This window comes from Miniopterus natalensis, chromosome 3, assembly GCF_054644295.1.
Source record: "Miniopterus natalensis isolate mMinNat1 chromosome 3, mMinNat1.hap1, whole genome shotgun sequence".
Lineage (NCBI taxonomy): Eukaryota > Metazoa > Chordata > Mammalia > Chiroptera > Miniopteridae > Miniopterus > Miniopterus natalensis.
The window spans coordinates 11,490,015-11,517,243 of record NC_142083.1 but is presented as its reverse complement, the minus strand read 5'-3'; the positions used below and the strand labels follow the sequence as shown (position 1 = coordinate 11,517,243).

Sequence of the window (27,229 nt, the reverse complement as noted above, 5' to 3'; positions counted from 1 at the left end):
ACTTCTCCAAGGACTGCGTGAACAGCAGAGCAGAAAACCTCTCGGACGTTTTCTCCATTAGACATGGCGCCTGTCAATCCTATTTTCTCAGATATAAAAACATACTCTTTCCCACACAGTATCAGCTCTCTCCGCCCATCACATTACTTAAGTCCCATAAGCTTTCAAATTAATTTCCCAGAAAGGCAAAGTCCATTCCAAAAATGAGAGATGGTGATTTCCATTCAGCCCAATGAGATACAGATCAGGCCTGAAAGAAACCCCCCGGCCTAGCAAGAGAGGCCTGGGTCTCCCAGGAACACACCAAGGCCAAGCTGTTCAGCACTGCACACAGATGTGCTTATTATCTGGAGTGAGAAAAACCATGAGTCGTGCTACTAGCATATGGCAGCTCTGCAGGCGATTTAATTAAAGAAAGGCCCATTTTCATTTCTCTTTCCACAATTGTTAATAATTCAGCCAAGGAGTCTATACAGCTGAGCAAGATAAATAGAACGAACCGAATTGTAACCACTCCTGTGCTCACACTCAGAGACCAGCAATTCACACAGCCAGAGGCAGAAGAGGCCATGTGCACCACTCGTGGACACACCACGAAGTCCCTGGTACTGGGTGCAGCTAAAGTCACCTTCTGCTTTACTTTGAAAAGGTTTATGTGCAAGGGAAATTTATTTCCTGTTATGTATTTTCCGTACCGAGCATTCGTTTTTTTGCAAAGACTAACAGAGATTATAGGAGTCTCTCTTACTGAGTTAATTTTTATTTAAAGTTGACAAATCAGTATTACTCCCAACATGAAATATATATACACCCTGGGTGCACACAGTTTAGAAAAGAACACTCTGAACACACTTGTTAATACCTCTTTCCTCTGGGAAGGGTTTCAATGTTGTTTCATCATTCAAAGTCCTCAAATGGTGAGCTGAGTATAGCCTCCTTACTGAGCTGTCCAGTGTGCATTTTGCAAACAGTAACTACCTACCTCAGAAGACAGGAAGAGATCGGGCACTTATCCTCACGACTGAAACAGTCTGCCATGAGGACACTCACCTCTTCCTTGTCACTCTGACGCAGATGGTTGCAGCGATCCAGGAAGCAGTGCCCGCCCATGACCCACTCCTTCTGGATGAGGCTCTGGAAACCAGCCCTGGTTCTACAGTGTGGGTCCATCATCACTTGCACCAGAGAGGACATGAGACAGCAGAGGTCGGAAGCGTTCTCTTCTAGGAGGGGCCGCAGGAGCAGTGCAAAGAGGAAGCAGGGTATGAAGCGTTAAAAACCGACAAAGAACACTCACACTCGCACAGTGATAGCATGGTCCCAACACCAAGGTCTGCCATTCACAGTCAAGCCCTAATTCCCCAAAAACAAGGGCCAACAAAACAAAGGTACTAAGAGACAAATGGCTCTGGCCTGCACGGCAGGGTTCCAGCACACATGGCACCAAACATTGGATGTGCTTATTGAATGAGCAAACGCAGCACTGCAAATCCACTGTCAGCATATGGGCCTCCAGATGTGCCACACATACAATGATGACCTGCTGGGATCCATGGACCAAGCTCAAAACCCTTCGGGCTAGTGTGTCAAGTCTCTATCGCTGAACTCACTGTTCCAAGCTCAGATGCTTTTCAGACCCACCTCAGAGCTCCTTTCCTCCGCTCCCAATTCCTCCACTCTTCCTGCCTGGAGAAAGTTGACTATTTCTAGACTGCACCTGAGAGCTCCTATTCTCAGCTCCACAGCTCTTTCCCTTTCTAAGGAGCAGAGGGGCCAGCTGCTCCTTGCCTGGCCTAGAGGAGAAGCCCTCCACGGCCTATTTCCACAGGCCCGCCCAGCCCTGAAGTGCACTGTATAAAACCCATATGATGACAATTCCATTCAAATACCTGTTCAACATTCATGACTCATAGCAAATAAAAACATATATCTAAATCCATGCATTTGTTTTAGAGAGTTTTAGGACCCCAAAAGTCAGCGTCTAACATCTTCAGGGTTCCCTCTTTACAAAAAGAAGTGCAATTCAAGTTGTTATTTTAAAATGTCCATGAGGATGATAGTGCTGGTATGAGGGGCTAGGGAAACTAAGAATAGACTATAAGTAGGAAGGTGTCTACACTGCGCAAACTCTCACTCTGACCCCAGGACATGGAGTGCCACAGGGCCAGGCTTTCACTCGTGCTTCTCTCTCTCCTCCAGGAAACAGGCCTAAACTACGTGAACAGAAAGAGATTTTCATTTTTGTCTTTCTCGTGCTATCTATTTTCTAAGCAAGTTCACCTATGTCGGGACTCTGCCTTTCTGCATCTGAGGGGTGTTGATAGAACACCCATGGGTACTAGGAAGAGGGGCTAGAAAATGAGATTCCAGATTAGAGACAATTCAGAAGTCCATAGGAGCAAGTGACATCTCAGCCACATGAGCCAAAGATTTGCATTTCATTTTCTGCAACTCTGTGATCAGTGCATTCTGGCCCTGGGACTTCCACCTCTTTGACTCCCAATCTTTACCCCTCCTCCTTTCACCAGTTAGTACTCTATTCTGTCATTGTTGGTTAGGTCTTTTTCAGTAACATGCTTAGGTCAACTCTCCCAATTAGGTTGTAAACTTCTAGAAGGCAGAAATACAGAGCTCTGCACATGGTAGGTGCTCAATAAATGTATTAAAATCTAAGCCAATAAACCAGCATCCGATAGTACAGGAGCCACAGGCAGCTACTTTTTCCAACCTGCCCATAAAAGCTAAATCTCAGCAGACATGGAGCGTGTCAGAGAAATATAAAAGCTTGGAGGTAGGAAAGCATGAGACGATCTACTTAATTTGCAATGTAGGCCTATAAGAAACCTAAAATATTCTCAACAGCAGGCCTAACCAATTCCAGCAATATCTTTGTTGCATGGCAGCTTACACTTCCTTTCATGCATTGTGAATGTTTATGTCCTGTCCTCACATACAGCAGGTTAAGCCCACTGAGGAAAAGGAAATCCCAGACCACAAAGTTTCTATGGCAACTGCATGACGTTGTCAAACACAAACACATGAAAATAACAATTAAACCATCCACGGATCTCTTTCTATAAAAGGGATTACCCAAAGATTATACCTTTAACCAAGTTGAGTTAACATAAAACAAAATCCCAAACATTAGAAAATGTGAGCTTTGATAAAGAGAGCTAGCAATTCCTTCTTGGGCTGCGAACAGACCTGCCAAGTTCCAAGTGAAAGAATGTATTTTTAAACTGTAACACTGAAATCCAACTCAAAGGATTCCACGGTAGGGTAGGAGAGACTGGAAGGACTTCCACACTAGCTCATTCCTGTACAGGATAATTCAAATCATACAGGGCTGTATCTACAGAACTAAGTCCAATGAAGGAAAATGGAAGCCACACCTCGTACCTAAAAGTAGAACGTTCATGTTTTGCGCTTCTAGACATTCTACAATCTCTATTGCTTTTTTCAGGCAGCGTCTACATGGAAAAGACAAAAAAAGGGGCATTAGTTCTTGAGCCTGGTATGGAAACAATAAGAAATTTAGACAAAGTCTGACTTGATCTTTAATTTTCTATCTTATTTATTTTTGCTAAAACCCTCCAAAAGAAACAAGTTAACATTTACACTATTCAGATACTGCAAGACACTCTTCTGCCTATTAGAAACTTAACATTTTCAAAAGGGTATCCCCAAATTGATGTAAATGCTTCCAGGTGATTTCTAAGCTGGAAATCCTCAGTGAGAACTCAGACTGGAGTCTGTTGGTGGGTCCAAGTGAGACCCACCAAGGCCCACATCTGGAGAGTGTGCTGCATGTCCATACTGTTTAACCCAAGGTCACCTGCCAAACGGTCAGTGTGGCCAAAAAGATCCAATGCGCCCAGAAGTCCTTTGTGTGTCTCTCTACGCACTATTCCCTCTGAGACGTTGCCGCCCGCTCTTGGCGGCTTTGACTCTACTTATAACCAGGGCTTTGCGTAAGCTGCTCTCTGCCTGCGGCGATGCCTCCCCGCCCCGACTCTTCAGCTGGTTGAGGACACTCAGCCTTCTCTGCCCCACAAAAAGAAAGATTCTTTTGTGACACTTATCACTGTTTGCAATAACATACAAATTATGAGACACGCAGCAGGCTCTTTAAAACATATTTGCTGGTAAGTGTGGAGGGCCAAGGCTCCTCCCCCATACGCACGGCATAGCTGAGAGAAAGCCGTGCTAGGTACAAAGGGGAGTTCTTCTCTTTCCTCAGGTTCATCTCAGGATCCGAGCTATTCTCTCTCCCCGATCATCATTTCTGTTCTGTGCCTCCCTCCTTCGCCCTCAGCTCTATTTAATGGCAACAGAGAGGAGCTATTCAAAATATGAAGTACGAAAGGGAATATACTTCTGTTCTCTGGGAATCTCAACCTAATTCTAAAACCCAAAATGACAAATTGACATTAATAGTGATTAAAAAAATTTTTTAAATAGGTAATATACATATAAGACACACAATTCTTCTAAAAAGAAGTTTAGTACAAAATCAGCATAGCAACCCTCCCCTGCTCCACCCTACCTCCCCCCTGGAGGCCAGCACTGGCTGCCTCAGCAGAATTCTGGGTTGCCTCACCCCGTGTCGTTTCTCTCAATTACCAGTCTACAGTTAGAGTAGATCTCCTGGTGAGCAGGTCACATGTCTGTAAATTCTGATCCAATGTGCACAGACATAATAAGTAACAAATGTAAAATCGTGAGCGTTGACTAGAACATGTGATCTAAGAATATTTAACTGTGAAATATAAAACACTTAAATTATTTGCCAATTTGCTTTACTACTTTCAATGAGAACTATAAAATTCACGAGCAAAACAATGACTTCAAATACCTAATTATGTCAAGCCAGCTGCTACTTTCCAACAGAGAAAACCATTTTATATCTGTGTCCCAAAATTCGGTACTGTTATCTGAAGAAGAAGAAAAAAACAAAAAAAAAGAAAGTCAAGAAGTCAGGTGGTTCACTCACATGCCTGCCACAAAAAACACTTGTGCTACTCAACCGTGCTGTTCACGTGTGAACCCAGGCACAAGTCTCCGTTTTAAGTAAAGGGTGTTTCAAAACTTCAGCTGAAATGGTTTTTGAACTGTAAGGCCCTGGAAGGGAGTGGCAATCTAAAACAGATTTTTATCACTCAAATAAAAAGTATCTACAATATGTAGAGCCACAGCCCACCCTGTAGCTCAACAAGGAGAGTAACATGCTTTGGGCAGAGATTGTTGACATCCAGACTACTGCTCCTAGAAGTGGATATGTCCACGGAGGCCCGAGAGGTAGACCCAGCTTCCACTGGAATCCTAAATCTACAAATACATTCACCTTGCACACCACTACGCAGTGCCCCAGCCCCCAGCCCACTGAGCTTGATTAAATATGACTTAAGTTCTAAAGTGTTCATAGTGGGTAGCCTGGGCAGGGAAGTGGGGGTGGCTGGGATGGGCATATTTCATTTTCTACTTTGTACATTTCTGATTAATTGAAAATTTTTACATTGACACACACACACTCTCTCTCTTTCATTTTCTACTTTGTACATTTCTGATTAATTGAAAATTTTTACATTGACTCTCTCTCTCTCTCTCTCTCTCTCTCTCTCTCTCTCAACCAGAAAAAAAGTAAAGTATTTCCACTTGGGTGGGGACTCAATAAATCACTAAGGAAAACAAGCAGATCATTCACTTGAAAGCTCACTGCAACTGAACCTCTGCACACTACCGTCAGGAGCCCAGGAAAAAGGCACCTTCCTTCCCCCAATGCACGCGGTATGTTCTCCCCATGTGACAGAAAGTTTCTGCCCAGCATTCCTCTCACCTATCAGAAACAGCTGTTTAAACTTAGAGTATGCAGTCTGGATGTCCGGCAGGGACAGGAAGTTGCCTGACAGATCTTCGGTTTTGACAATTTCATAGGGTGGCCTATGGATGATCCTGTAAATTCTAGGTTCAAAAGTAATGAGAGATTAGAAGGGCAGGGCAGGCATGAACTAGAAATGGCCTATTTTTCCTGAGCACTTACTCCATGCCAAGATCTGTGTAAAGGGCTTTGGAGGTGTCCTTCCCCCCCTTTTTTTAATTAGGAAAATCCTTTATTTCTGCTCCTTTCATACACCTTACTGTTCAGGAAACAGTCTCACACACGTATGTGAAATAATGTGCTGTCTCACACTGTGCTTAAAGGCAAAGCACCACAGGTAAAGCTGATCAGCTGTCCAGAGGTCTCAACTTATCGGATCTTGCTTCCTGACTTTACATTCATTTCTGAAAGTCAGAAATGTCATCTCCAAAAAAATGCTAAGAGAATTGTAAAAAATAATCACTCTATTCAATATTATGGGTGTAGAAATGGAGTATGTTTTAAGAAATTAAAAACTGAGAAGAAAGTGATATTTAACATAATTGGTCTGTCCGTGTAGGTCAACAGGAAAAAACACTGTGATAAGCTTGTCTCTTAGAAACCAAGAAATATTCTAGTCTGAGCTTTGACATGCTCCCCGTTTCCCACCAGGTGTTTCTTTTCTGCTGCCCTCCACCCTTTTCCTGCTGCATATCAGAGGTTTGGTGCAGCCTTTCAAACATCATTAACAGGAACGAACCCAGGATCCACAGATTTCTTCTCAAAAGGCACACTAACCCATCAGACAATCCAGCAGTTTCACTCTCATGAATTCTCCAGCCATGAAAAACTCAAGAGGACACAGATGAATCCAATGAACAGAAGAAGAAATCTTCTGAGTTTTGGAATATTTGGAGCATTGGATCGGTTTAGGATTATGAAACCTAAACCTCCCACTGTAAATAGGAAGCTGGATGCGAGTCCCTCCATAATGTCCATTTACTCTGTAGGCCAAGAAAGCTACTGGTCTCTGATGCCCATGTTCATCAGTCATAGAGCCAACACTTGGAGGTTCAACAATAACATCATAAATTATTCCTCCGGTGATGGGGAAGTAAGACACCACCGCCAGCGGGTACACCATCATGGCCGAGGGCATATGCACCTAGGGTGGCTTCCTCAGCTTCAGGTTGGGGCATTCCAGCACTAAGAATGGGACTTAGTACAATGTCTCCATGCCGGTGGCGGCAAGGGCAGCTCTCGGTCTGGTGTCCTCCCAGTTTACCCTCACTTACGAGCTAAGTACCACAGGATCACCAGTGCCTGTCCACGCAAGTGGAAATGGAGGTGAGTGGAGCAACTTCCTGGCCCAAGATTATACACTGATGGAGCCATATGTGAACTAAGGCAATTTGATTCCAAAGCCTATATCTTTTCTGTTTTTAATTCATGCACTTTGGGGTTTTTTAACATTTTATTTTGAAATTTTCAAACATGAAGAAAAATAGAGAAGAATAGCACGGTGATGTGTATCATGACCTAGACTTGACAACTGTAAACATTAAAGACATCACGCCACTTCCCTCTAAATGCTTCAGCATGTGTCTCTAAAAACAATGTAGGTGACATTCTTAATGATCACATTGCACTCCTTTCAAAGTAATTTAAAACAACCACTCTCAGTCGTATTCCAGAGCACTAAGCTCTCAGAGGTAAACAGATATGAACATATTACTAGGAACTGTCCCCTACTTCTTGGAAAACAAGAACGAAGCTGAGCAATAACAAAATGTCAAAGAGTACTGACCCATCCAAGAAGTTCTTTTGGATTTGTAAAATGGCATCATCCTGTTCTTTGGGCAGTGCTGACATTTTCAAAAGGGCACATCCATTGTGGTGGGACCAACACCATATCTGCAGAGAAGTAAAGGTTTTCCAAATATAATGTACACAACCCAACAGGGAACAGGTGAGCTTAGCATTTAAACTCATACTGGAAAATTTATAAGTTCAATACAAAATGGCTAGATATATTCAACTTTGCTAAGTTAAGGAATAGTTACAATGAAAAAGACTGATTTAGTCTTAAAAACAAAACAGGTCCAGACAGACACGCTCAGACTTGCTTATGGCCTAACACACCTTTGACTTGGCTTTAGTGTTGGGAACCTAGATGATGATGACATTGCTATTATTGGGAGAGTGGCTACTGCAGGAGTACAGCTTATCATGGCAGGATTTTACATGAATCAACTTATTTAATTTGCACACTGAGGCAGGTATGATTATTATTCCAGAATGTTCTGGAACTGGATAGTGGTAACGGTTGCAACAAGGTTGTGAATATACTAAAAAGTTACTAGTGATAAATTTTTATGTTATGTGTATTGAGAACTCTACATTCCCCGAGTAAATGTATAAATTCCATCTGTGTAGTAATTTTCTGCTGTCCATTCGTGCCCTCAGAATGGCTGACCTAATAAAGTGAAAACACCTTCCTACAGTGTTCATCAAAGTTATGTTGTCGACTCCTTACTCAGGTTCTAAAACGCTTTCTGCTGCTCAGCCCAAGGCCTGGCTAGAATACAGAACATCGAAATTCCATACAATGTGGATGGAGAGGCAGCTGTTCCCACGTGTGCAGAATTTCATGTTTCTTCCCACAGAGCATACCTTCTTTTCCTAGATGAATCTATGAAAGGATAGCTGCTTTTTCCATGGAATTGAAAGAATGAGAGATAAATTATGGGTGTTCAGACTTTGGTAACTGGTAAAGTCATTCTTAAAAAAAAAAAAGAAGTGAGCTTATCACCTCAAAGAAAAAGCTGACAAATTGTCGCCAATGATAAAAACTGAACTTTCAAGTAAAAATTAGAATTTTGGAAAACTAGTTTCTGGCTTTTTAGCTGAACAGCTTCCCAATATTTAAAGATTTTGCTGATTTAAAGATTTTCCTATATTACATACGGAAATGTCAATATCTGGACAATCTATATTACCTAGTGAACCAATATATTCCAGATGACCAACGTATAATGTTATAAAATCATGCATGTTTTAAGATCCATTCAAAGTACAAGATAGACCAATGCATTTTAATTTAGCAGAGAATGAAAAGTTCGTTGATTATATTTTCAGATTCCTTATTGCAATTAACCTACCACTGATCACTTCTTGATGTACCATCAAAGAACAATATTCTCAATTATCAAAAAGGCTATTATATATTCCTTCCTTTCCCAAATACATATCTGTTAGGCTGGATTTTTCTTCATGTAATTCAACCAAAGCCTAACATACCATAACAGACTAAATGAAAGGAGCATACGGAAGAATCCAGTTGTCTTCTATTCTCAAAAATGTAAAACAGTGTTATTCTTCTATTTTTAAAAATTTTGGACAATATAGTTATTTTTCATATAAATATGTTATTTACATTAGCAGGTAATGAGTTTATCACTAAAATAACTATTTTTTAATGTTTTAGTTTTAATTTTTAATATGGCAAATATCAATACATAGAACCATATAAACAAAAACTCTTTGAGATCCTCAATAATTTTTAAGAGTGTAAAAAATCCTGAGACCAGGAAGTTTAAGAACTACTGCTCTAAATTAAAGGTTGCAAACTGGTGGGACATGAGCCAACTTGGCCCCCCAACACGTTTTTTAAACCTCTGAATCAAATGCATACATTTAGGAATCAGGAAAACTCACATAAAAATCCGTATCTGTGGTTTCTCCTGAGAAAGCAGGGCATCTGGCAAGACCAGGCCCATATTCCCATATAGCACAAACCTGCTGCCACAGAGGAGCAGCCACCCTGGCTCACAGTAAGGGCCACACCTGCATGTGCTTCTGGGGAGGTGACCCCAGCTGGCACACCTTGCCTCCTATACAGAAGTGAGCAACTTTTCTAGTCAACTAGCAATGTGTACAGCATAGCACTTACTTGTAGTTCCCATTCCTCACTAAATTCCTGAGGGCTTGGTAACCCCCAACCACCCATTAGAAACTAGAGAAACTGCCAGAGTCTTGATTTCTTTGATCAGTGACACATTAAATATGGCTCCCATCCCAGCTGATTCTGTGAAAACTCTGGAAGCTCTTTGTGTTGTCTCTGGGAAAAAACAAGGCCATGCCCATTCAAAGATTAATGGTGTGGGCCAAAAACAATCTTAAACCCTATAACCCTTAGAGTGGTCAGCTCAGCCTCAAAATTATTTAGGTGTTAAATCAGGCTGGCTTTCAACACCAGACAGCTCTGTAATCCTCTTAAAGCCTTTAAAAGATGTCTCTGCTAAGAGCTCCAGTGCATCTGTGAAAACTTTAGAACCCTGTCCCATGGGGCCTCATGTCTAAGAGACTCCTCTAGGGAGTCCCTACAATATTTTTGGATCACTCCTTGGACTGAGGACAAACTCTTTAGGTACCAAAACTGAGGGCTTTAAGTAGAATAATTTGCCAAGATGGGCAGATGCGCAACCCATGGCTGTTAGGGTTTCCAGATGTACTTACTGGTATGCCGTGACCCTGAAAGCGTGACACATTCTCTTCAGAAAGAGGGGTGGGGACAACAAAGTATGCTGGCAACCTAGAAGAAAGAGATGTCATCAGTTTTAGTACTTGAGTTAATTCACTAAATATGAAAGCTCAACTTTAATGAACAAAGGAAGTGGTAGGAAATGGACCATATTTCCCTGCTCAGAACCAGCGCAGATGAACTCTTTCCAGGCAAATCAGTCAAGAATCTAAGCTCAGATCCTAGCTCTGCCTGATTCTGTGTAACTAGATAAACTACTCCACCTCTCTGGGTCAGTTCTCTCATCCATAGAATGAGGGGACTGGAATATGTGATATTTAAAAGTACAGTGTTGCCTCAGTTTTCACACGTCTCCAATGACGAACATTTTGGTTTACAAATGCCATAAACCCGGAAGGAAATGCTTCAGTTTTCGAATACCCCTCGGAAGTCAAAGATGCCACACGGCTTCCGCTGAGGGCAAGATCCTGAGGCCTAGCTGTCAGCTACTGATCCCTCGGTTTTCGAATGTTTCAGAACTCAGTCTTCTGGAACGGATTACATTCGAAAACCAAGGTACCACTGTATATGAATTCAAAATTGAGAGTGATCTTTCTTGTCATTTAGTGACAATATAAGCACTTGTGTGGCTTTCAAATAGATTAAGATGAAATCCAGTAATTATGATGACTACTGCCCATTTTATTAAGTGCTCTTATACTTAAGTGCCAGAATGTTTTAATTACTTAATATAAATTATTCATTTAGTCTTCTCAACAACACTATTATTATTTCCATTTTACAGATAAAGAAACTGAGACACAGCACTGCTAAGGCCCTTTCCAATTTACACAACTAGTAAGCATTAGTGGAGCTGGAACCTGACCCCAAGCAATATGACTTCAGTTTCTACACGAGAAAATTGAGGTTCTAAAAGTAACAAACCTGTTAAGAAGGGACCAGGGAAAGACAGGTTTTCAGAGTTGCAGAGATCAGAGATATGCAAGGACACCATGTCCTTCTCTAGTTAGCAGGTATAGGTTTCTTTTAATAAGGTTGCACAAGTTCTATCACTGCGGAGCTGTAAAGATCTTTTACTCAAAGAGCTTGAAATAAAGGCTCACGGGAGATAAGAAGGTGCCTATGGTGTAAAAACTACAATGAACATAATCAGATGGTGTTTGTATGCTACATGTGTGAAGTAAATCTTTTAAGTAATAGGTCATGGGAAAGATTAATTTTCTAAGTGGAAAAGATCCAAATTTGAATGTGATCAAGCTAGTGGATCGAATCAATTCATAGAGGATGGAGCAACATTTTAAACATCACATGGGGATATGCTCATCAAAATCCAGACTCTGGCCTGGCCGACGTTGCTCAGTGGTTGAGCATCGGCCTATGAACCAGAAGGTCATGGTTCAATTCCCAGTCAGGGCACATGCCTGGACTGCGGGCTCGATCCCCAGTGGGGGCCATGCAGGAGGCAGACAATCAATGACTCCCTGTCATCACTGATGTTTCTATCTTTCTTTCCCTCTCCCTTCTTCTCTCTGAAATCAATAAAGACACGCCCTGAGGATCAAACCCGCAACCTGGGTATGTGCCCTGATCAGGACTCAGACCCGCCACATTTTGGTGTACGGGATGATGCTCTAACCAACGGAGTCACACCGGCCAGGGAACCAGTTAATTTCTTATATCTGTCACTGAAGCGGGATGAATGTCAGAACCAAGTGGATTGGTATATGTACCACACAGTCACTTGAGAAAGGAGGATGCCAGCTCTGACCTTGGGGGAAGGTGACATAGACACTCAGTTCCTCTTTTTTTTAAAGATTTTTTTGAATTGATTTTGAGAAAGAGGAAGGGAGGAGAGAGAAACATCAATGTGAGAGTGGAATACTGATGGGATACCTCCTGCACACCCCCTACCAGGGATCAAACTCACAACCTGGGCATGTGTCCTGACCAGGAATTGAACTGGCAACCTTTCAGTGCACCTGATGATGCCCAACCGAGCCACACTGGCCAGGGCTAGTTTCTTACTCTTATCCAAACTGGTTAGAGTCCCTTCTAACTACTGATGGGGCTTTCATTAACTTATATACTCTGTCTCCATTTCTTGAGTCCCTCTTAAATCCAGGTACTGCACTTGGTTTTGGGATATACAGAGTAGGGCAAAAGTAGGTTTACAGTTGTGAATATGCAAAAGGCTTTATTGTTATTATTTATTAACTATTATATTATTTGCCATACGAACAACTGTAAACTTACTTTTGCCCCACCCTGCAATAATGAACAGACAGTGTCCTTGATTCCCCAGAGCTGCCTTCTCTACCAGGTGTATTTCTGATGTGCTGACATCTAAGCAAATACCAATGAACTGAGCCAGTACGTGGCAGGATTTTTTCTAAACAATTCTGGGAATGGAAATGCCCTGTATCAGTACCAACATCACATTACAAACTATCACCTCCCAGGAGCAGGGGCTTCCAACCTCTTTCCGAGCAAGAGTAGCTTTCCTTTTCAAGCTTTGTGACTATAAAGGAGGAGCTGAATGGGGCACAGGGGGGATTAGGACACTCCCCCTGCAGGCACCCTGCTGTCACCCCAGTTCCCACTGTGACAGTAGGAATAATCTCATAAATGTTTGAGGTTAGTTAATATTGAAACTGATCTGCTGAAGGGGCCCATCTGAACCATGAATACAAAATGTTCCACAAGAGTACAGTAGTCACACTTATCCACAGGGATACGTCCCAAGAACCCCAGTGGATGCCTGAAACCACGGATAGTACCGAAACCTATATATACTATGCTTTTCCCTATACATACATACCTATGATGAAGTTTAACTTATAAATTAGACATAGTAAGAGATTAACAATAACAGAACAATTATAACAATATATTGTAACAAAAGTTATGTGAATGTGGTTTTTCTCACTCTCTCAAAATATCTTATTGTACTGTACTCACCTTCTCACTTAAAGGAAGCACTTTATAGTTTCTCTTTGGCATTTATCGAATTGCCAGCATCACTACTCTTGCACTTTAAGCCATTTTTGAGTAAAAAAAGGGTTACTTGAACAAAAACACTGTGATACCACAGTCAATCTGATAACCAAGATGTCTAGTAATTGGTTGGTTGGCGTCTATACCCAATTTAACTCTTATGAGTAGTTTATTTCTGTAATTTTCCATTTACTATTTTGGGAATGCAGTTGACTGCGGGTAACTGAAACCATGGAAAGCAAAACTGTGGATAAGGGAAGACTAATGTACAAATTTTATGAAACTGTTAGCAGAGTGATGGGGCATTATGTTCCAAAATGATAAGACTCGGGTTTCTAAAAGAGAGTTATGCAGAGTCATCCTGTAAAATGTAGGTCAGAACACATCCTGCCTCTGCTCAAACTCCTCCTCACTGAACTATAAATTCTTCTGAAAGTCTCCCAGGCAGTCGCCACCCAGCTGCCCCTCTCCTCCTGCCCTGACCTCCTACTACTGTCCCTTGCTCGCTCCTCTCCAGCCCCCTGGGCTCCTCGCTGTTCCTCACACAGCCAGACAAGATTCCACCTCAGGGCCTTCGTTCTTACTGTTCCCTTGGCCTGCCCAACCCTCCCTGCCAACACCTCTAGCACTCTCTAACCCCTTCCCTGATCTATTTTTCTCCGAAGCACTTATGACCTTTTAATATACTATAAATGCTCATTTATTCTATCATCATTTTCCATCATTCCATCATCATTAAAAATCCTAATGACAGCTCCAAGATTTTTAGACTCTGTTTACTGCTGTATCTTCAGTGGCTAGGACACTGCCTGGCACATACCAGGCACTCAAAATTTTTACTGAATGCATCAAGTGAATTGAAGTGTTTGATAAGAGGAAAGCAAATACACAATATAAATTCAGGATGCCTCTAAAAATTTTACACTTATAGATACAATAATAGGAAAAAAGATACAAATTCACTTTCAAATATTATAAGGGATACTCTAAGGGTATTAGCGTGAAGAAAGGGGAACCTTTCTGATGGGAATGTAAAATAGAGTAGTTGCTGTGGCAAATAGTCTGGCAGTTCCTCAAAAAGTTAAATGCAGAGTTAACATGGCCTAGCAATTCTGCTCCTAGGTGTTTATCCAAGAGAAATGAAAGTATACATACATCAAAACCTTGTTCTCAAATGTTCACAGCAGCATTATTCATAATAGCCCCAAAGTGAAAACCACCCAAATACCCATCAACTGATGAATGGATCAATAAAACATGGTATATATATATATCTATACCGTGGAATATTATTCAGCAATAAAAAAGAATGACATTCTGATACATGCTACAACATGGAGGAGCCTTAATAACATTATGCTAAGTGAAAGAAGCCAGGCATAAAGCCCATATACTGTACGATTCCATTTATATGAAGTGTCCAGAACAGGCAAATCTAGAGGCAGAAAGCAGATGAGTGGTTGCCTAGGGCTGGGGGTGCTGTGAGGACATGGGGAGAGACTACTAAAGTTATGAAGTTTCTTTTGGGGATGATGCGAATATTCTAAAACTGACTGTAGTAATGGCTGCACAACTGTGTGAATATACTTTCAAACGCTGTATATTTCAAATGGTGAACTGTACAGCATATGAATTAGATCTCAATGAAGCTGTTTTTAAAAAGCGCAGCGCTGAAAGCTTACCTCTCACAGACTTTGTAGCCTTCATTGACGCTCACTGCGCTGTACTTCAGGTTGCCTTTGGTCCGCTCCAATTCCCAGCGCCAGTCCTCAAGTGTGTCAAACATTACAGTATGGTTCTTGGGACTGGTGGCTAACAAAATAAATTTTAAGACAATAAAATCTTGTCATGAAGTGCTGATATGTTAATGATGAAAAGGAATCTTCAGGCCCCAATTTCCTCTACTGCACCCATTTTTATCCAAGCAGAATGAATTCACTGCTTAATCCTAACCTTGTTCCTGTTTTCTGTCACTAATCCAAAATTATGACTGAGATTCTTTTTATTATTATTATTATTTTTTTTTTAATCCTCACCAGAGGATATTTTTTCCATTGCTTTTCAGAGAGAGTGGAAGGGAGAGAGAGAGAGATCGAAACATTGACGTGAGAGAGACATATCAGTTGGTGGCAGGGGCCAGGATCAAACCTGCAATCGAGGTACGTGCCCTTGGCTGGAATCAAACCCAGGATCCTTTAGTCTGAGGGCTGACGCTCTAGCCACTGAGCAAATCAGCCAGGGCTGTCTTCTTTTTAATCCCTACCCAAGGACACGCTTAAAGAGAGGAAGAGGGAAAGGAAGAGGAAGATGGAGAGGGAGAGAGGGGGAGGAGGAGAGAAAGAGGGAGATGGGGGGGGAAGAGGGAGGGGGAGAGGAGGGAAGAGGAGAGAGAAAGACAGAGGGAGCGAGAGGGAGGGAGAGGGAAAGAGGGGGGATGGAGAGGGAAGAAAAGGGAGAGGAAAAGGGGGGAGCGGGGGAGAGAGGGAAAGAGACATTGATCTGTTGCCTTCTGTACACACCCTGACCAGGGATCAAAACCTGCAACCCAGGAATCAAACTGTCAACCCTTTGGGGCACAGGAGGATGCTCAACCAACTGAGCCACTCCGGCTAGGCGAGGCTCTGTCTTTTTATATTGGAGCAAAGGAGTTGTTCTAGTTCCATTCCTTGCAAAAGTAATTATAGCTCCATTTTTAGTCATCTGACTATGAGATAATTTATATAACATAAAAAAATCCTGAAAGGCCCTAAAAGACGGGCTTAGCACAAATGCTAAAATAATATTTTTAGCCCTACCAGTATGTGCATAGGATGACAAACTCATCTGAATAGCATGTCCAATTCCCGAATGTCAATCCTCCTTCTATTTGAAGATACCCTGCCAACAAGAGGATTTTCCAGCATGACACCTGGTTTCTGAAGGCCACAAACAAATCAGAGCCATGGGGAAGGCCAGGGCCTGCTAGCCAATGGCTGCATCACAGTGACGATACCTTTGTCCCTACCCTGCCCTGCTACTACCTGCTAGAAGGCAATGCCCAGGATCACTGCTCTTGTAGCTCAGCAGATGGGTCCCTGGCACTCCCCCAAGCCATAGCACTGCTTGCTGGGGGTAACATATACTACAATAGTTTTGGGTACTTACACAAATCAGCCTTTGAGTATCTAAAAAAACAAGCATTCTGCCCAGCTGGGGGTGGATCAGTGGTTGAGCATCGACCTAGGATCCTGGAGATCGCGGTTTGATTTCTGGTCAGGGCACATGCCCGGGGTTGCGGGCTCAATCCCCAGCTGGGGGCTTGCAGGAGGCAGCCGATCAGTGATGACTCATCATTGATGTGTCTCTCTCTCTCTCTCTCTCGCTCTCTCTCTCTCTCTCCCCCTCCCATCCTCTCTCTGAAATAAATAAAATAGATATATTTTTAAAAACAAAACAAAACAAAACCAAAAAAAAAGCATTCTGGGAAAAATAAAGTGCTTGATAAAACTCTCATCTGCTTTTTTAAGTAAAACCAGATCATTGTACAAGGGATGATAATAAGAATAATGATTTTTAAAAACAATGGTTAAACTTACAGCACTTAGTACATACTAGGCACTTTCTGAGCATATTACATGTATGAACTCAATCCTTACAACCCTATAGGTTAGGTGGTATTATTTCCTCCATTTTACAGATGCAGCACACAAAGGTCAAATAACTTGCCCAAGGTCACAGAGCTAGGCAACAGCAGAACTGGAATTCAAACCTAAGCAAATATAAAGAAAATCTCCATAAAGTAATAAATACCAAAAAAATTTCCCCATGCACATAAATACTACTACTTCAATTCAAGCATAGCAGATCATTTTCTTTACAATACAGACAGGTCCTTCCTAAAATGCCATGTCATAAGCATGTAAGAGGACCTTTCAGCCAAAGCACATTTATGAACTGTTAAGCCTGAGAGTAATTAAAGACATTCAGATTGCACAGTAGCCAGCTCTACAAACCCCTACTCAGTGAAAAAGCTAACTGGTCAGTTCACATCTATCTGATATAACCTTTACTTATCAAAAACTAGGGGTTAAGAGGAGGAGAAAAGAAGGATGGGATTAAAATAGAATAAAAAAATGCTTCATATCCTGGGCCTTCTCACACAAAGAGCCACCACAAGGTAACGAAACTGCCAGGTCGATCAAGGTAAGGAGTTTAGCACACAGACTGACATGTTGGCCAGCTGAGAAAGTGTCCTACACTGGGTCCGGACCAAGAATCAGAATATAAGGAAGAACTAAAAACACAGGCTGACTTTCCAAATGTGAACCCAATACATGTCTATATAAATTATAGCGATCAACAAAGTCATATTTTGCATATCTCATATCACGACAAGCAGTTGTAAGCCAGCACCGTTACTCAGCACCTGAACATATATCTACAGGGAAAAGATCTGTCATTCACAAAGATGAACCTACTGACTGAAGAAACTAATCTTACGTTCAGCCTAACAGTAGTGCTAACTATATTTTAAGTCGACGGAATTCTCTGAACATATGGCAACAACATCCTGAGTGATATCCAGCTATACTCTCAATGAACCCTCACTTACCGACTGCACCCTCGATATCACACATTTAATAATTTATCATCTTCACAACACTTCAAAGGAAGCATTCACACTACTGGTTTTTAAAATGAGAAAACAAGAGGCCCCAACATCACACAGCTACTAAGCAGCTAAGCAAGGATTTGAACTCAAATGAGAAAGACCCCAAAATTCATACCTTTTCTACTAAATCACCACAGTTCCCAAAATGTACCCTGTTCCCTCAGATATCCCCATCTCTGCCTAAAATACGCCTCTGTGCCTACCAGGCATTCCCACATCCTCCATATCAGCTCCTGCACAGCCTTCGCCCTCTGACAGCCCCCCCCCCCCCCCCAGGGTGGTCAGGAGCTTCCTCCTCCTGCTCCATGGCCCCTTCCAACAGAGGACACTTCACTCAGCTGCTTCTAACATAATGCTCTTAGAAGACAGGGATTTAGTCCTGTCCACCTCCATATCCCCACTGAATGAGCAATAAGTGACAAAGCAACTCTGCATTCCAGAAACCCTGATATGTGCCATTAAACTAGCATGCCACTTCCCTGACGAGAAGCACACAGCACGCAGGATCGCCAAACATCAATTTCCTGTTAAGAGTACTGGGCAGAGCAAGGGAACAGATGGAGGGGAGAGATCTAGAAAAAGAAGACAGACATCTGTGGAAACACTGTACAATGCTAGGCACTATTAATAGCTAACTCAGATGACCAACGTTTCTTAGTTAAAAGACTGCTCTTTTTTTCAGTGAATTGAATGGAAAATATTTGGAATCTTACCTTTTCTAACCCAGCTAGTTTTCTGATGTGCTCTTTTTTTAATAATGCTAACTGCAAACCCTTAGAGTTCACTATGGGCCACGTACTTTTCTGAGTACTTTATATATATTCCCTAATTTAATCTTCCTAACATCCCAGTGAGGTAGATACCTTTATTATCTCCATTTTACAGGTGAAAAAACTGAGACACAGAAAATTTAAGTAATTTGCTCCAGGTCACACAGCTAATAACTGGTGGCCTTGGGATTCAAACCCAGGCATTCTGGCTCCTATGTAGATACTGCCTCTCGTGCTATTCCATGGAACATCTGGTTGTCCTGATGTGTTCTTTTATGTACAACTGTTCTACTTCCCCCAAAATATCTGCTATAAAGCATGTCCTGGTTGTTTAAAAACTTTCTAGCCTTGGCTGGTGTGGCTCAGTTGGTTGGCATCATCCTGTACACCAAAAGGTGGCAGGTTCAATTCCCGGTCAGGGTACATATCCAAGTTGCAAGTTTGATTCCCGGTTGGGGTGTATACGGGAGGCAACCAATTGATGTTTCGCTCTCACATAAACACTTCTCTTTCTCCCTCTCCCTTCCTCTCTAAAATCAAATAAAAATATATCCTCAGGTGAGGATTAAAAATATAAGCAAGCAAACAAAACCTTTCTAGAATGCAAGACATTCTCTAGAGTCTGACGATATGCAATCAAGTATATTAAAGTGGAAAAAAGAACCAGGGACAAACAGGGCTATTTTAAACTTGTCTCAATATTGTTTCTCTATAGTCTCACAACTGCAGTTATAATATATTGATTTTATCTTTCATAAGAAACAATCAAATCAATAATCCCTCACAAAAAGACAACAAACCTAAAAAATAAGTTAAAGCAACAAAGATCACAGGAAAAAAAATAGAAACCTTTTTTCTTTTTTAAAAGAACCTGAATGTGTCACCCAAGCAAAGGTGACCAATTGCTTGAGAAGAAGAGACAACGCCTCATGGATGGATTTCTCATACTACTTTCAGGTAGAAATTGGAAAGTGTGCCCACCTATAAACTAAAGCCCAGAAGACACTTACCCATGTTGTTTTTTACAGCAGATGCATAGGAGAAGAGAAACAATCGTTTAAGCAGTTTAGGAGCCAGGGTATGATGAATTATGCCACTGACAATCTAGAAAAGAAGCAAGCAATGGACACAGTCATGTTTTTGGCAGATAACCACTGAGCTGTTTTCAGTCATGCTAATAGGTGCCTATGCGCAGCATGTCAACAGTCTCATTGAGGTCTGCATCTGTGACCTTATCTCTTAGAATAATGCCAAATAAACAAATCCTTACCATTTTGTCAGGTTTTTAAAGAGCTTTGAACTTCTAGGGAAATTTTCAAAGCATATTCTAACTTCTCAAAAACTAAGTGCTAAAACATCTCAAGTGCCATGTGCAGATACTCTAAAAATCTATTAAAGACATACAGCACATATCAGATAATAACCAACACATTTAGCTATTCTGATCCATCTGTGGCCTTTAGGACTCCCTTCTAGAAGATTAGAGAAAGCAATCAACCCATGTGCTTCTTGTTCGAGGTTCCAAAAAAAGGTATGTTTGGATAGATGACTGAATTATCATTCAGAAAAAAGGCTGTGGCTTCTCAGGGAACTTTCTATATCTGCACCACTCTTCTGCTCACAATGGATCCTGGAGCCATGTTCACTGGTCTAACTGAACTTCCACACCACCTGAGGAAACCAAGGACTGGCCTATAAGTGAGGGTAACTCCCTGGAGCCAATGACAGGTGAACTGGCCTCTTGCCTGGTTTCCCCTGGTGCATTTCATCATGAGAGTGGCAAGCTGGAGACCTTTAATATCTCAGTAAGAGGAATCTCAGAGGTTACAAAGATCACGGTACCCAGTTCACCCAGTTATTCATCTTAATTTGCTGTGGCAGCCAGATTAAGCTTACTACAGTGTCCGAAAGCACTTGGCTTTGCCTGTCTAACGAGTGTGCCTCCTCCTCCTTCCACACACTTCCACTGCTCCCCAGATGCAAGCTCGACCATCCAGGAGCCGGGAACCACTGCTACTGCCTCCTGGAAAGATTGTTGGGCAAGGTAAGAGGGCTGCTTCTAGCTGTTCCCTCCTTCCCTAGAAAGGCTGTTGGGCAAGGTAAGAGGGCTGCTTCTAGCTGTTCCCTCCTTCCCTAGAAAGGCTGTTGGGCAAGTTAAGAGGGCTGCTTCTAGCTGTTCCCTCCTTCCATTTCCTTGAATGCCTCCTGACCCTGGCTTTCCACTTCCCACCTTTAAGAGGCTCCAGGAATAAAAACATTATGGATTGAAGAATTAAAGATAGCATGTGCCAAGATATACACAAGCATGCTTTACCAAATTTCTCTCACTTCTAATCAAAGCATATGGGATTGTAACCAATTTCAACTTTACAGGGTAAAAGGCTCCCTTCAACCTTCATGCAATGTAAGCAAAAAATAGTAGGGAAAGCCTGACGGGAAACAGAGCCTGAAAACACATGCGACTAGTTACCCTTTTGACTTCCTCTTCTTTCGTGTACCTCAGGCAGAAGTGGAACACCCGCAGGTCCTTGCAGTGGATGATGAGTTTCTCGGGGTATTTCTTCAGTTGTCCAAAGAGAGTTTTTTTTTTCTCATCAAACACTGCACAGGCAATAAACAATAAAGTCAGGAAGGGAAATTGTTATAAGTTAATGCTAAAGAAACAAGGTGTACTATTAACTTGTAAGGAGAGCTCTCAGAAGGGAGAGGAGAGGTGGTACCTTCTGAGTAATGGTCAGCGGTCCAGTCCCACCCGGAGGGCCCTGGCTCGCTGACAACACTCAGGGTTCTTCATCCCTCTGCAGGAAGCACTAGACTCAAAAGGACTGGCCACTGTCAGAACTGACTCCACCGACCTGCAGAAAACCCAGCTCTGAAAGCTGAGATTACAAAAGATGGACAGGACACCCTAGGAACATGGTTTTGGAACAGTCAACTCCTGAGTTTATGGTTGGGGGCCCCTCCTGCCACCTCCCTCCCTGTCCCAGGTTTGGCCACGCAGCACCTACAGACGTCAGAAACATCATAAATGACTACTGACTGATTTCTGGCAAAGTCCTGCTTACAAAAATAGAGTGGGTGGAGAGGCTTGAACACAGGGAAGACACTCACATGCAGGACGGACAACAGACTTTTATCAGATTTGCCTTTACAGTAAAACCTACATGACTAACACCGACAGCAGAAGGTATGATCAAAATCTATACAATGGGCACTGTGGAGTATTAAAAAGAACAGGTCCTAAGTTCAAATTTGAGCTCCTCCAGCTAAGTGACCCCAAACAAGTCACTTTGTATCTCAATTTTTTATCCATAAAACTAATTTAAACAAGATAAATATGTGAAGAAATTTTAGTAAACTATAAAAGACCAAAGAAACATTATCAGCTACACTTTCAAAAGCTGGCAACATCCCAGGGGAAAGCAGATACTTACCCCCATAAATCTGATCCACACAGTGGAGTGTAATGTCATTTTCTCCTATAATCTTATTCTTAAATTGGGTTTCCTAAAAGATTCAAAAGGGAACAATTGGGACTCTTTTCTATGCACCGTTAGACATTTACAAACAGCAAGTCACCGTTCTCCACTCACACATGAAGCCAAACAGGGAGTAGGGCTGGTGTGGCTCAGCAGCTGAGCATCAACCTATGATCCAGGAGATCGTGGTTTGATTCCCGGTCAGGGCACATGCCCGGGTTGCAGGCTCAAGCCCCAGTGGGGGGCACGCAGGAGGCAGCCGATCAATGACTCGCTCTCATCACTGATGTTCCTCTCTCTCTCTCTCTCTCTCTCTCTCTTCCTCACTCTGAAATAAAAAAATTAAATTAAATTTAAAAAACAAACAGGGAAACGCAGCCACATGCCTGGGAAGGAGACTATGAGATGTGTGAGAAAAACTGTGATCACTGGTTTGTCAAACCCAGGCCGAACATGCCATTCCTGGGCCGCTCCTAGGCAAACGTAACGTGCCACACACGATCCCTTTGAGAGGTGCTGGGAAGTGGCACGCAGGTTACGATTTGTCCACACAAATACAAGTAGGTAAGTGACGGAGTTATGCAGGAAGAAAACACCAGGAGACTCAAGTTTCTGTAAAGGCTATCTTTTAGAGGACTGGGAAACAAGTCACTGCAGTGGACAGGAGCCAGAAGACCGCACTAAGATGGCAATGGTGCTGCTAAGAGGAGAGGGTGGGTGGGATGGCTGCATTGCCATTAACATACAGTGCTCTCCAAGTGGTGTGGCCAGTTCTCCCACTGCACTGCTCATTCTGCATAAGCAGGGACAAGTCCACTCGGTGCAGAGTGAACCCAAATTCAAGTGCTGCATTTGGCATCAGTTTCATAACTGAACTTAGTTCCCAAACTTAAGGAAGAGTTTAGTATAGAGAAAACGAGGGGGACCAGCATATCTGGGAAGATGTGATTCCAATGAGTGACATACACTGCAATGAAATACAGAAGAAATAAAAAATGTCAACCTATGAAGTCAAATGCAAGCCAGCGTGACATGAGGCACAAGCAGGAATTTCTAGAATGGTCCTACCACTGGGAGGAAATCCTAAGGACAGAGAACAGATTAGTGGTGAGCAGGATTTCTGTCCTTTGTGTTTGTGTGTGCTGGGGGTGGAATAACTACTGAACTGGGAAAAAAGACACTGGGGCCACCTCCCCCAAACTCAGCCAAATGAGGCTCAGACATACATCATTATCCAACGCAGACTCGTCACCGCCCAAGAAAGCAATCTTGAAGTCTGTGCAGACAAGTTTCCCATAGATCCCATGCTGGCAGGAATCTTCCTGGACATACTTCAGTACTGTGCTGGCTTCACAAAGCAGCTGCTCACCTGGGAGAAACCAAAACAAGTGTTCTTTAAGAGTCCTTGGGGAATATACGGCATGTAGTGACCAACATGCAACACATGCAGCACTCAGAAGTTTACACTTTCCAACAAGGCAGAAGCTGCAGAAGTGGAAGTAGAAGACGAGACAGAGAGGGGACCACTGAGAAATGAGATAAATGGTTCAGATGCACCCTCACACAGGGCGTCTCTCCATCTTCTCACTGTGAATAATAAAAGTTTCCAAAGAAGTGGAAATGACCTCAGCTAGACTTGCAGGCATAAGATTGCAATGTTTTTATTGCTTGGACCCAAGCAGACAGTCCATAGAAGCAGTACCCTGAACGAGCGAAGGCAGCTGGGCTCACCAGCCTGCTCCAGAGCGTAGATCTCCAGCCCACTTTCCAGTAAGAGTGGGCTGTTTCTCACTCTGGGATTGCTAAAAGGGAGTGGGGCGTCTCCCTGGCCACAGGGCTTTCAGGCAGCTTCCTCAGAAGCAGAGGCCACAGCATGACCACACTAATTCTGGCTGCGCACACAAGGATGGGAGGAAAAGGGAGGTCAGAGGTTCGTGGGGGAAAATGGTTTCCTCTCTTTCTTAGCTGAGATTATTTCCTCTCCGTGTGTCACCTTTCCTGCTCTATCTGCAGGCACCCAGCCCGCGTGGAAGCTGCACTTCCTGGAGACAGAGTAACTCTCTTTACATTTCCTCTCCGTGTGTCACCTTTCCTGCTCTATCTGCAGGCACCCAGCCCGCGTGGAAGCTGCACTTCCTGGAGACAGAGTAACTCTCCTTACAGTCAGAAAGGTTAGGATTTAGGGCTAGATAACATTCTCTGCTCCCACAGAGAAGCTCATCAGGCTGGATGTCTGGGTGAGGGCAGGAAAAGAGGTGGTTATGGGGGAAATGAAACACTGAGTATAAATACTTTGCAATAAAAAAGGAATTTCTTCTCCTCCAACAGACGACCACCTTCCCCCAGAATCTCCCTCTGGCTATTTCCTTCAGTGTCTTTAAATTTAGTGTTTGACCTGAAATTCATCTAGTCTAATCTTCAATATGTAAACAGAAAAGTTACAGACACTGAGGCTATCAAGGGACACATATTAAGGTATGTTTTTCATCTTTCAAGGTGTTAATTTTAACTACTAAGGAAACACTGGAAGATGGTTCAGTCACTAAGTCAGACTCTAGAGAGACCACAGAGCTTAAAGAAAACAATGAAGTCAGGGCCCCATTAGGGTTTAAAATAGTCCCAGAAAAAGTGACCCAGCTAAGCCCAAGGTGGAAGCAAGCTTCCTGTGCTTTCAAGTCCAAGAGTGAGACAGCTAGCTTTTAACAGTGAGCCTCTCACCCCAAGACGAGGTAAGCCGTTACCAGTCTATGGTCATGCACTGGAGACTAGAAGCTGGCACGCAGTGGCAAACACAACATTCATGAGGCTGTGCAGGCATGGCACATGGCACCACAGTCATCAACTTGTGTGTGCAGAGAATCCCGAATCATGGGAGCTGGACAGGATCTTAGCCTAGTCTAGGAAACTGGGGCTCAGAGAAGTTAGCTGTGAACTCATAACTAGGGGATGGGAGTGAAAAATAAAGTTATTTTCAGAATCTGCAATCCAAGAAAAGGAAAGACAACAGGGTATATGGATTAAGGTTTACGCCATTATTATAGGAAAAAGCCTCTGAAACTTAAAAACATTCTTTAAAAAAAGTTATAGAATTCCAATATATTTACCAAATAAGGCAGACCAGCCAGAATCTTGTGCATATTTATCTCCTCCCAACACAATGAATAAAATAAAAGGTGCCAGAACGGGCCCCTGTTGTTTTAGGAAAATGTACCTTTAAAAACTTATTTTAAAAAGCTATTTCGGATTAGAAAAAGAAGGCAGAAGAAGAGCTAAATGCATGGCTCACAGGGCAGCTCCACATATGAAGAGGGCACACTACCAAGTAGCTTCTGGTTCTTAGAGCCTGACTCAAGCTATAGAGTCACTCTCCCCATCTCAAAAATACCCAACCGATCCAGGCTCCTTGGTGATGACCACAGAGCAAAGCCCTGGTAGCCCTAGCAGTCCTGGCATGGGATTGGTAAACTCTAGCACACGTGGCACAGATGTACAAGCAGAGAAGAGAGGTAAGGCCACCCACCAATGTCTGCCTGGGGAAGCCCAGCAGCTGCGCTAGCTAAGGGCAGCTACACTTGGGCAGCAGGAAACGAGTGCGGGGTGTAGGGTCTGTGGGGGACCAGGACTTTCTTGGCTGAGGACCAGAATACTGGATGGGGCCAAGTAAGGCAACTGGAAAAAGGCCTCATTTGCTTGTGAAAGAGGTGAGAATTTCCCAGGTTTATTTTCATCTGCTGCGGGGGAGGAAAAGAAGAAAAATTCTTTACAGATGCTGTAATACTCAGACCCAGGTGTGTAACTACTGAACTAAAGACCTTGATATTTTGTCCAACTCATTACTGTTACATGTTGCCGGGTGAAAACAAAGGCACAGAGAGTGACAGCAGGAATGACATAATTTATCACCGGCTTTGAGTTGCACATGATGCTAACATGATTGTTACCTGGCAACAAGTGAAGAGTCACTTCCTTCTCTGTCACTTCTTTTTCATTTGTGTGAATTTCCTAAAAGAAAAGAGCAAAGGGTAATATTTTTATTTGTTTAAAGGCTCAAAATGAGTCACTCAAAGCCATGCTTTCGGAATACACGTGAGAACATACGCCCTCGGGAATTCTTTATGTGACAAGCTAATTACTATTTTTAAAAGTATTTGTTAACTAAAGGATGACAGAAAATTCCAACAAATTAGTTCAATGTATAAGCTAAGTATTGAGGACTGACAACTATTAGTTGTCCCAAGCGGAGGGATAGGGATGGGCACTCCCTAGCTAAAGGATCACATGTCACACAGCAAAGGCAGGCAGAGTCAGAAAGAGAATGGAAGACATCCCACATGCCTAAGGAATCAGAGCGTTCTGGTAATTTAGACGTTCTCATTGAGAGTTTTCATCATCTGTCACTGGCAAAGAACTACACTAAAGCACAATTATTTTTGACAGTTCTATCATCTTTCTCTGTGGAGAGAGCAAAGCTATTCATTAAATTCAACCAGCTGTTACAAAACTCTGGCAATCATCTTGAGTGCTTGGAATTCAGTTCAACACTAAAGCCAGCATGGAGAAGACTACCCTGTTGCTATGTCCACAGAAGTATCTATCATCTCCTGATGATAAAGAATTTACACTATCCAAAACTACCTATCTCAACTCTTGAAATGGTTAATGGAACTCTTTCTTTAGCAATCAGGAGACACCTTTTAGGATTCTGTCCTAACCAAAACTCCCTTTCCCCAGAGAACTGTCCCCATAGTGTCCTGAACCTCTTACTCCCCATCAGCTGCATTGGGAAACAGACAGCAGTCCCACAAAGGGCTAGTCATTTTATCTCCCCTATGGACTTGGCTGGAGGGCTAATAGAAGCTAATAAAGCTGGCTCTTAAACTACAGATTTGTTGATTTGGCCACACATATGGGGAAGCAGAGGGAGCTTTCCTGTAG

The 27,229-nt window shown here is 42.6% G+C and overlaps 1 protein-coding gene and 1 pseudogene across 2 annotated transcripts in view; both read right to left on the bottom strand.

Moving 5' to 3' along the window:
• Positions 1-27,229, bottom strand: part of MTMR12 (myotubularin related protein 12) — a 52,081-nt gene that overhangs the window by 7,866 nt on the left and 16,986 nt on the right. For both annotated transcript variants that reach the window (XM_087815320.1, XM_087815321.1), the window contains exons 2-13: positions 26,236-26,296; positions 23,521-23,663; positions 22,250-22,322; positions 21,286-21,416; positions 19,826-19,919; positions 15,077-15,206; positions 10,376-10,451; positions 7,665-7,771; positions 5,837-5,961; positions 4,856-4,934; positions 3,400-3,470; positions 1,051-1,223 (exon numbers count right to left, since the gene is read on the bottom strand). In XM_087815320.1, the coding sequence (XP_087671446.1) occupies positions 1,051-1,223; positions 3,400-3,470; positions 4,856-4,934; positions 5,837-5,961; positions 7,665-7,771; positions 10,376-10,451; positions 15,077-15,206; positions 19,826-19,919; positions 21,286-21,416; positions 22,250-22,322; positions 23,521-23,663; positions 26,236-26,296 (1,263 nt within the window). The remainder of the gene's footprint in view (positions 1-1,050; positions 1,224-3,399; positions 3,471-4,855; positions 4,935-5,836; positions 5,962-7,664; positions 7,772-10,375; positions 10,452-15,076; positions 15,207-19,825; positions 19,920-21,285; positions 21,417-22,249; positions 22,323-23,520; positions 23,664-26,235; positions 26,297-27,229) is intronic.
• LOC107546049 (oligosaccharyltransferase complex subunit OSTC pseudogene) lies at positions 5,970-7,094 on the bottom strand (annotated as a pseudogene).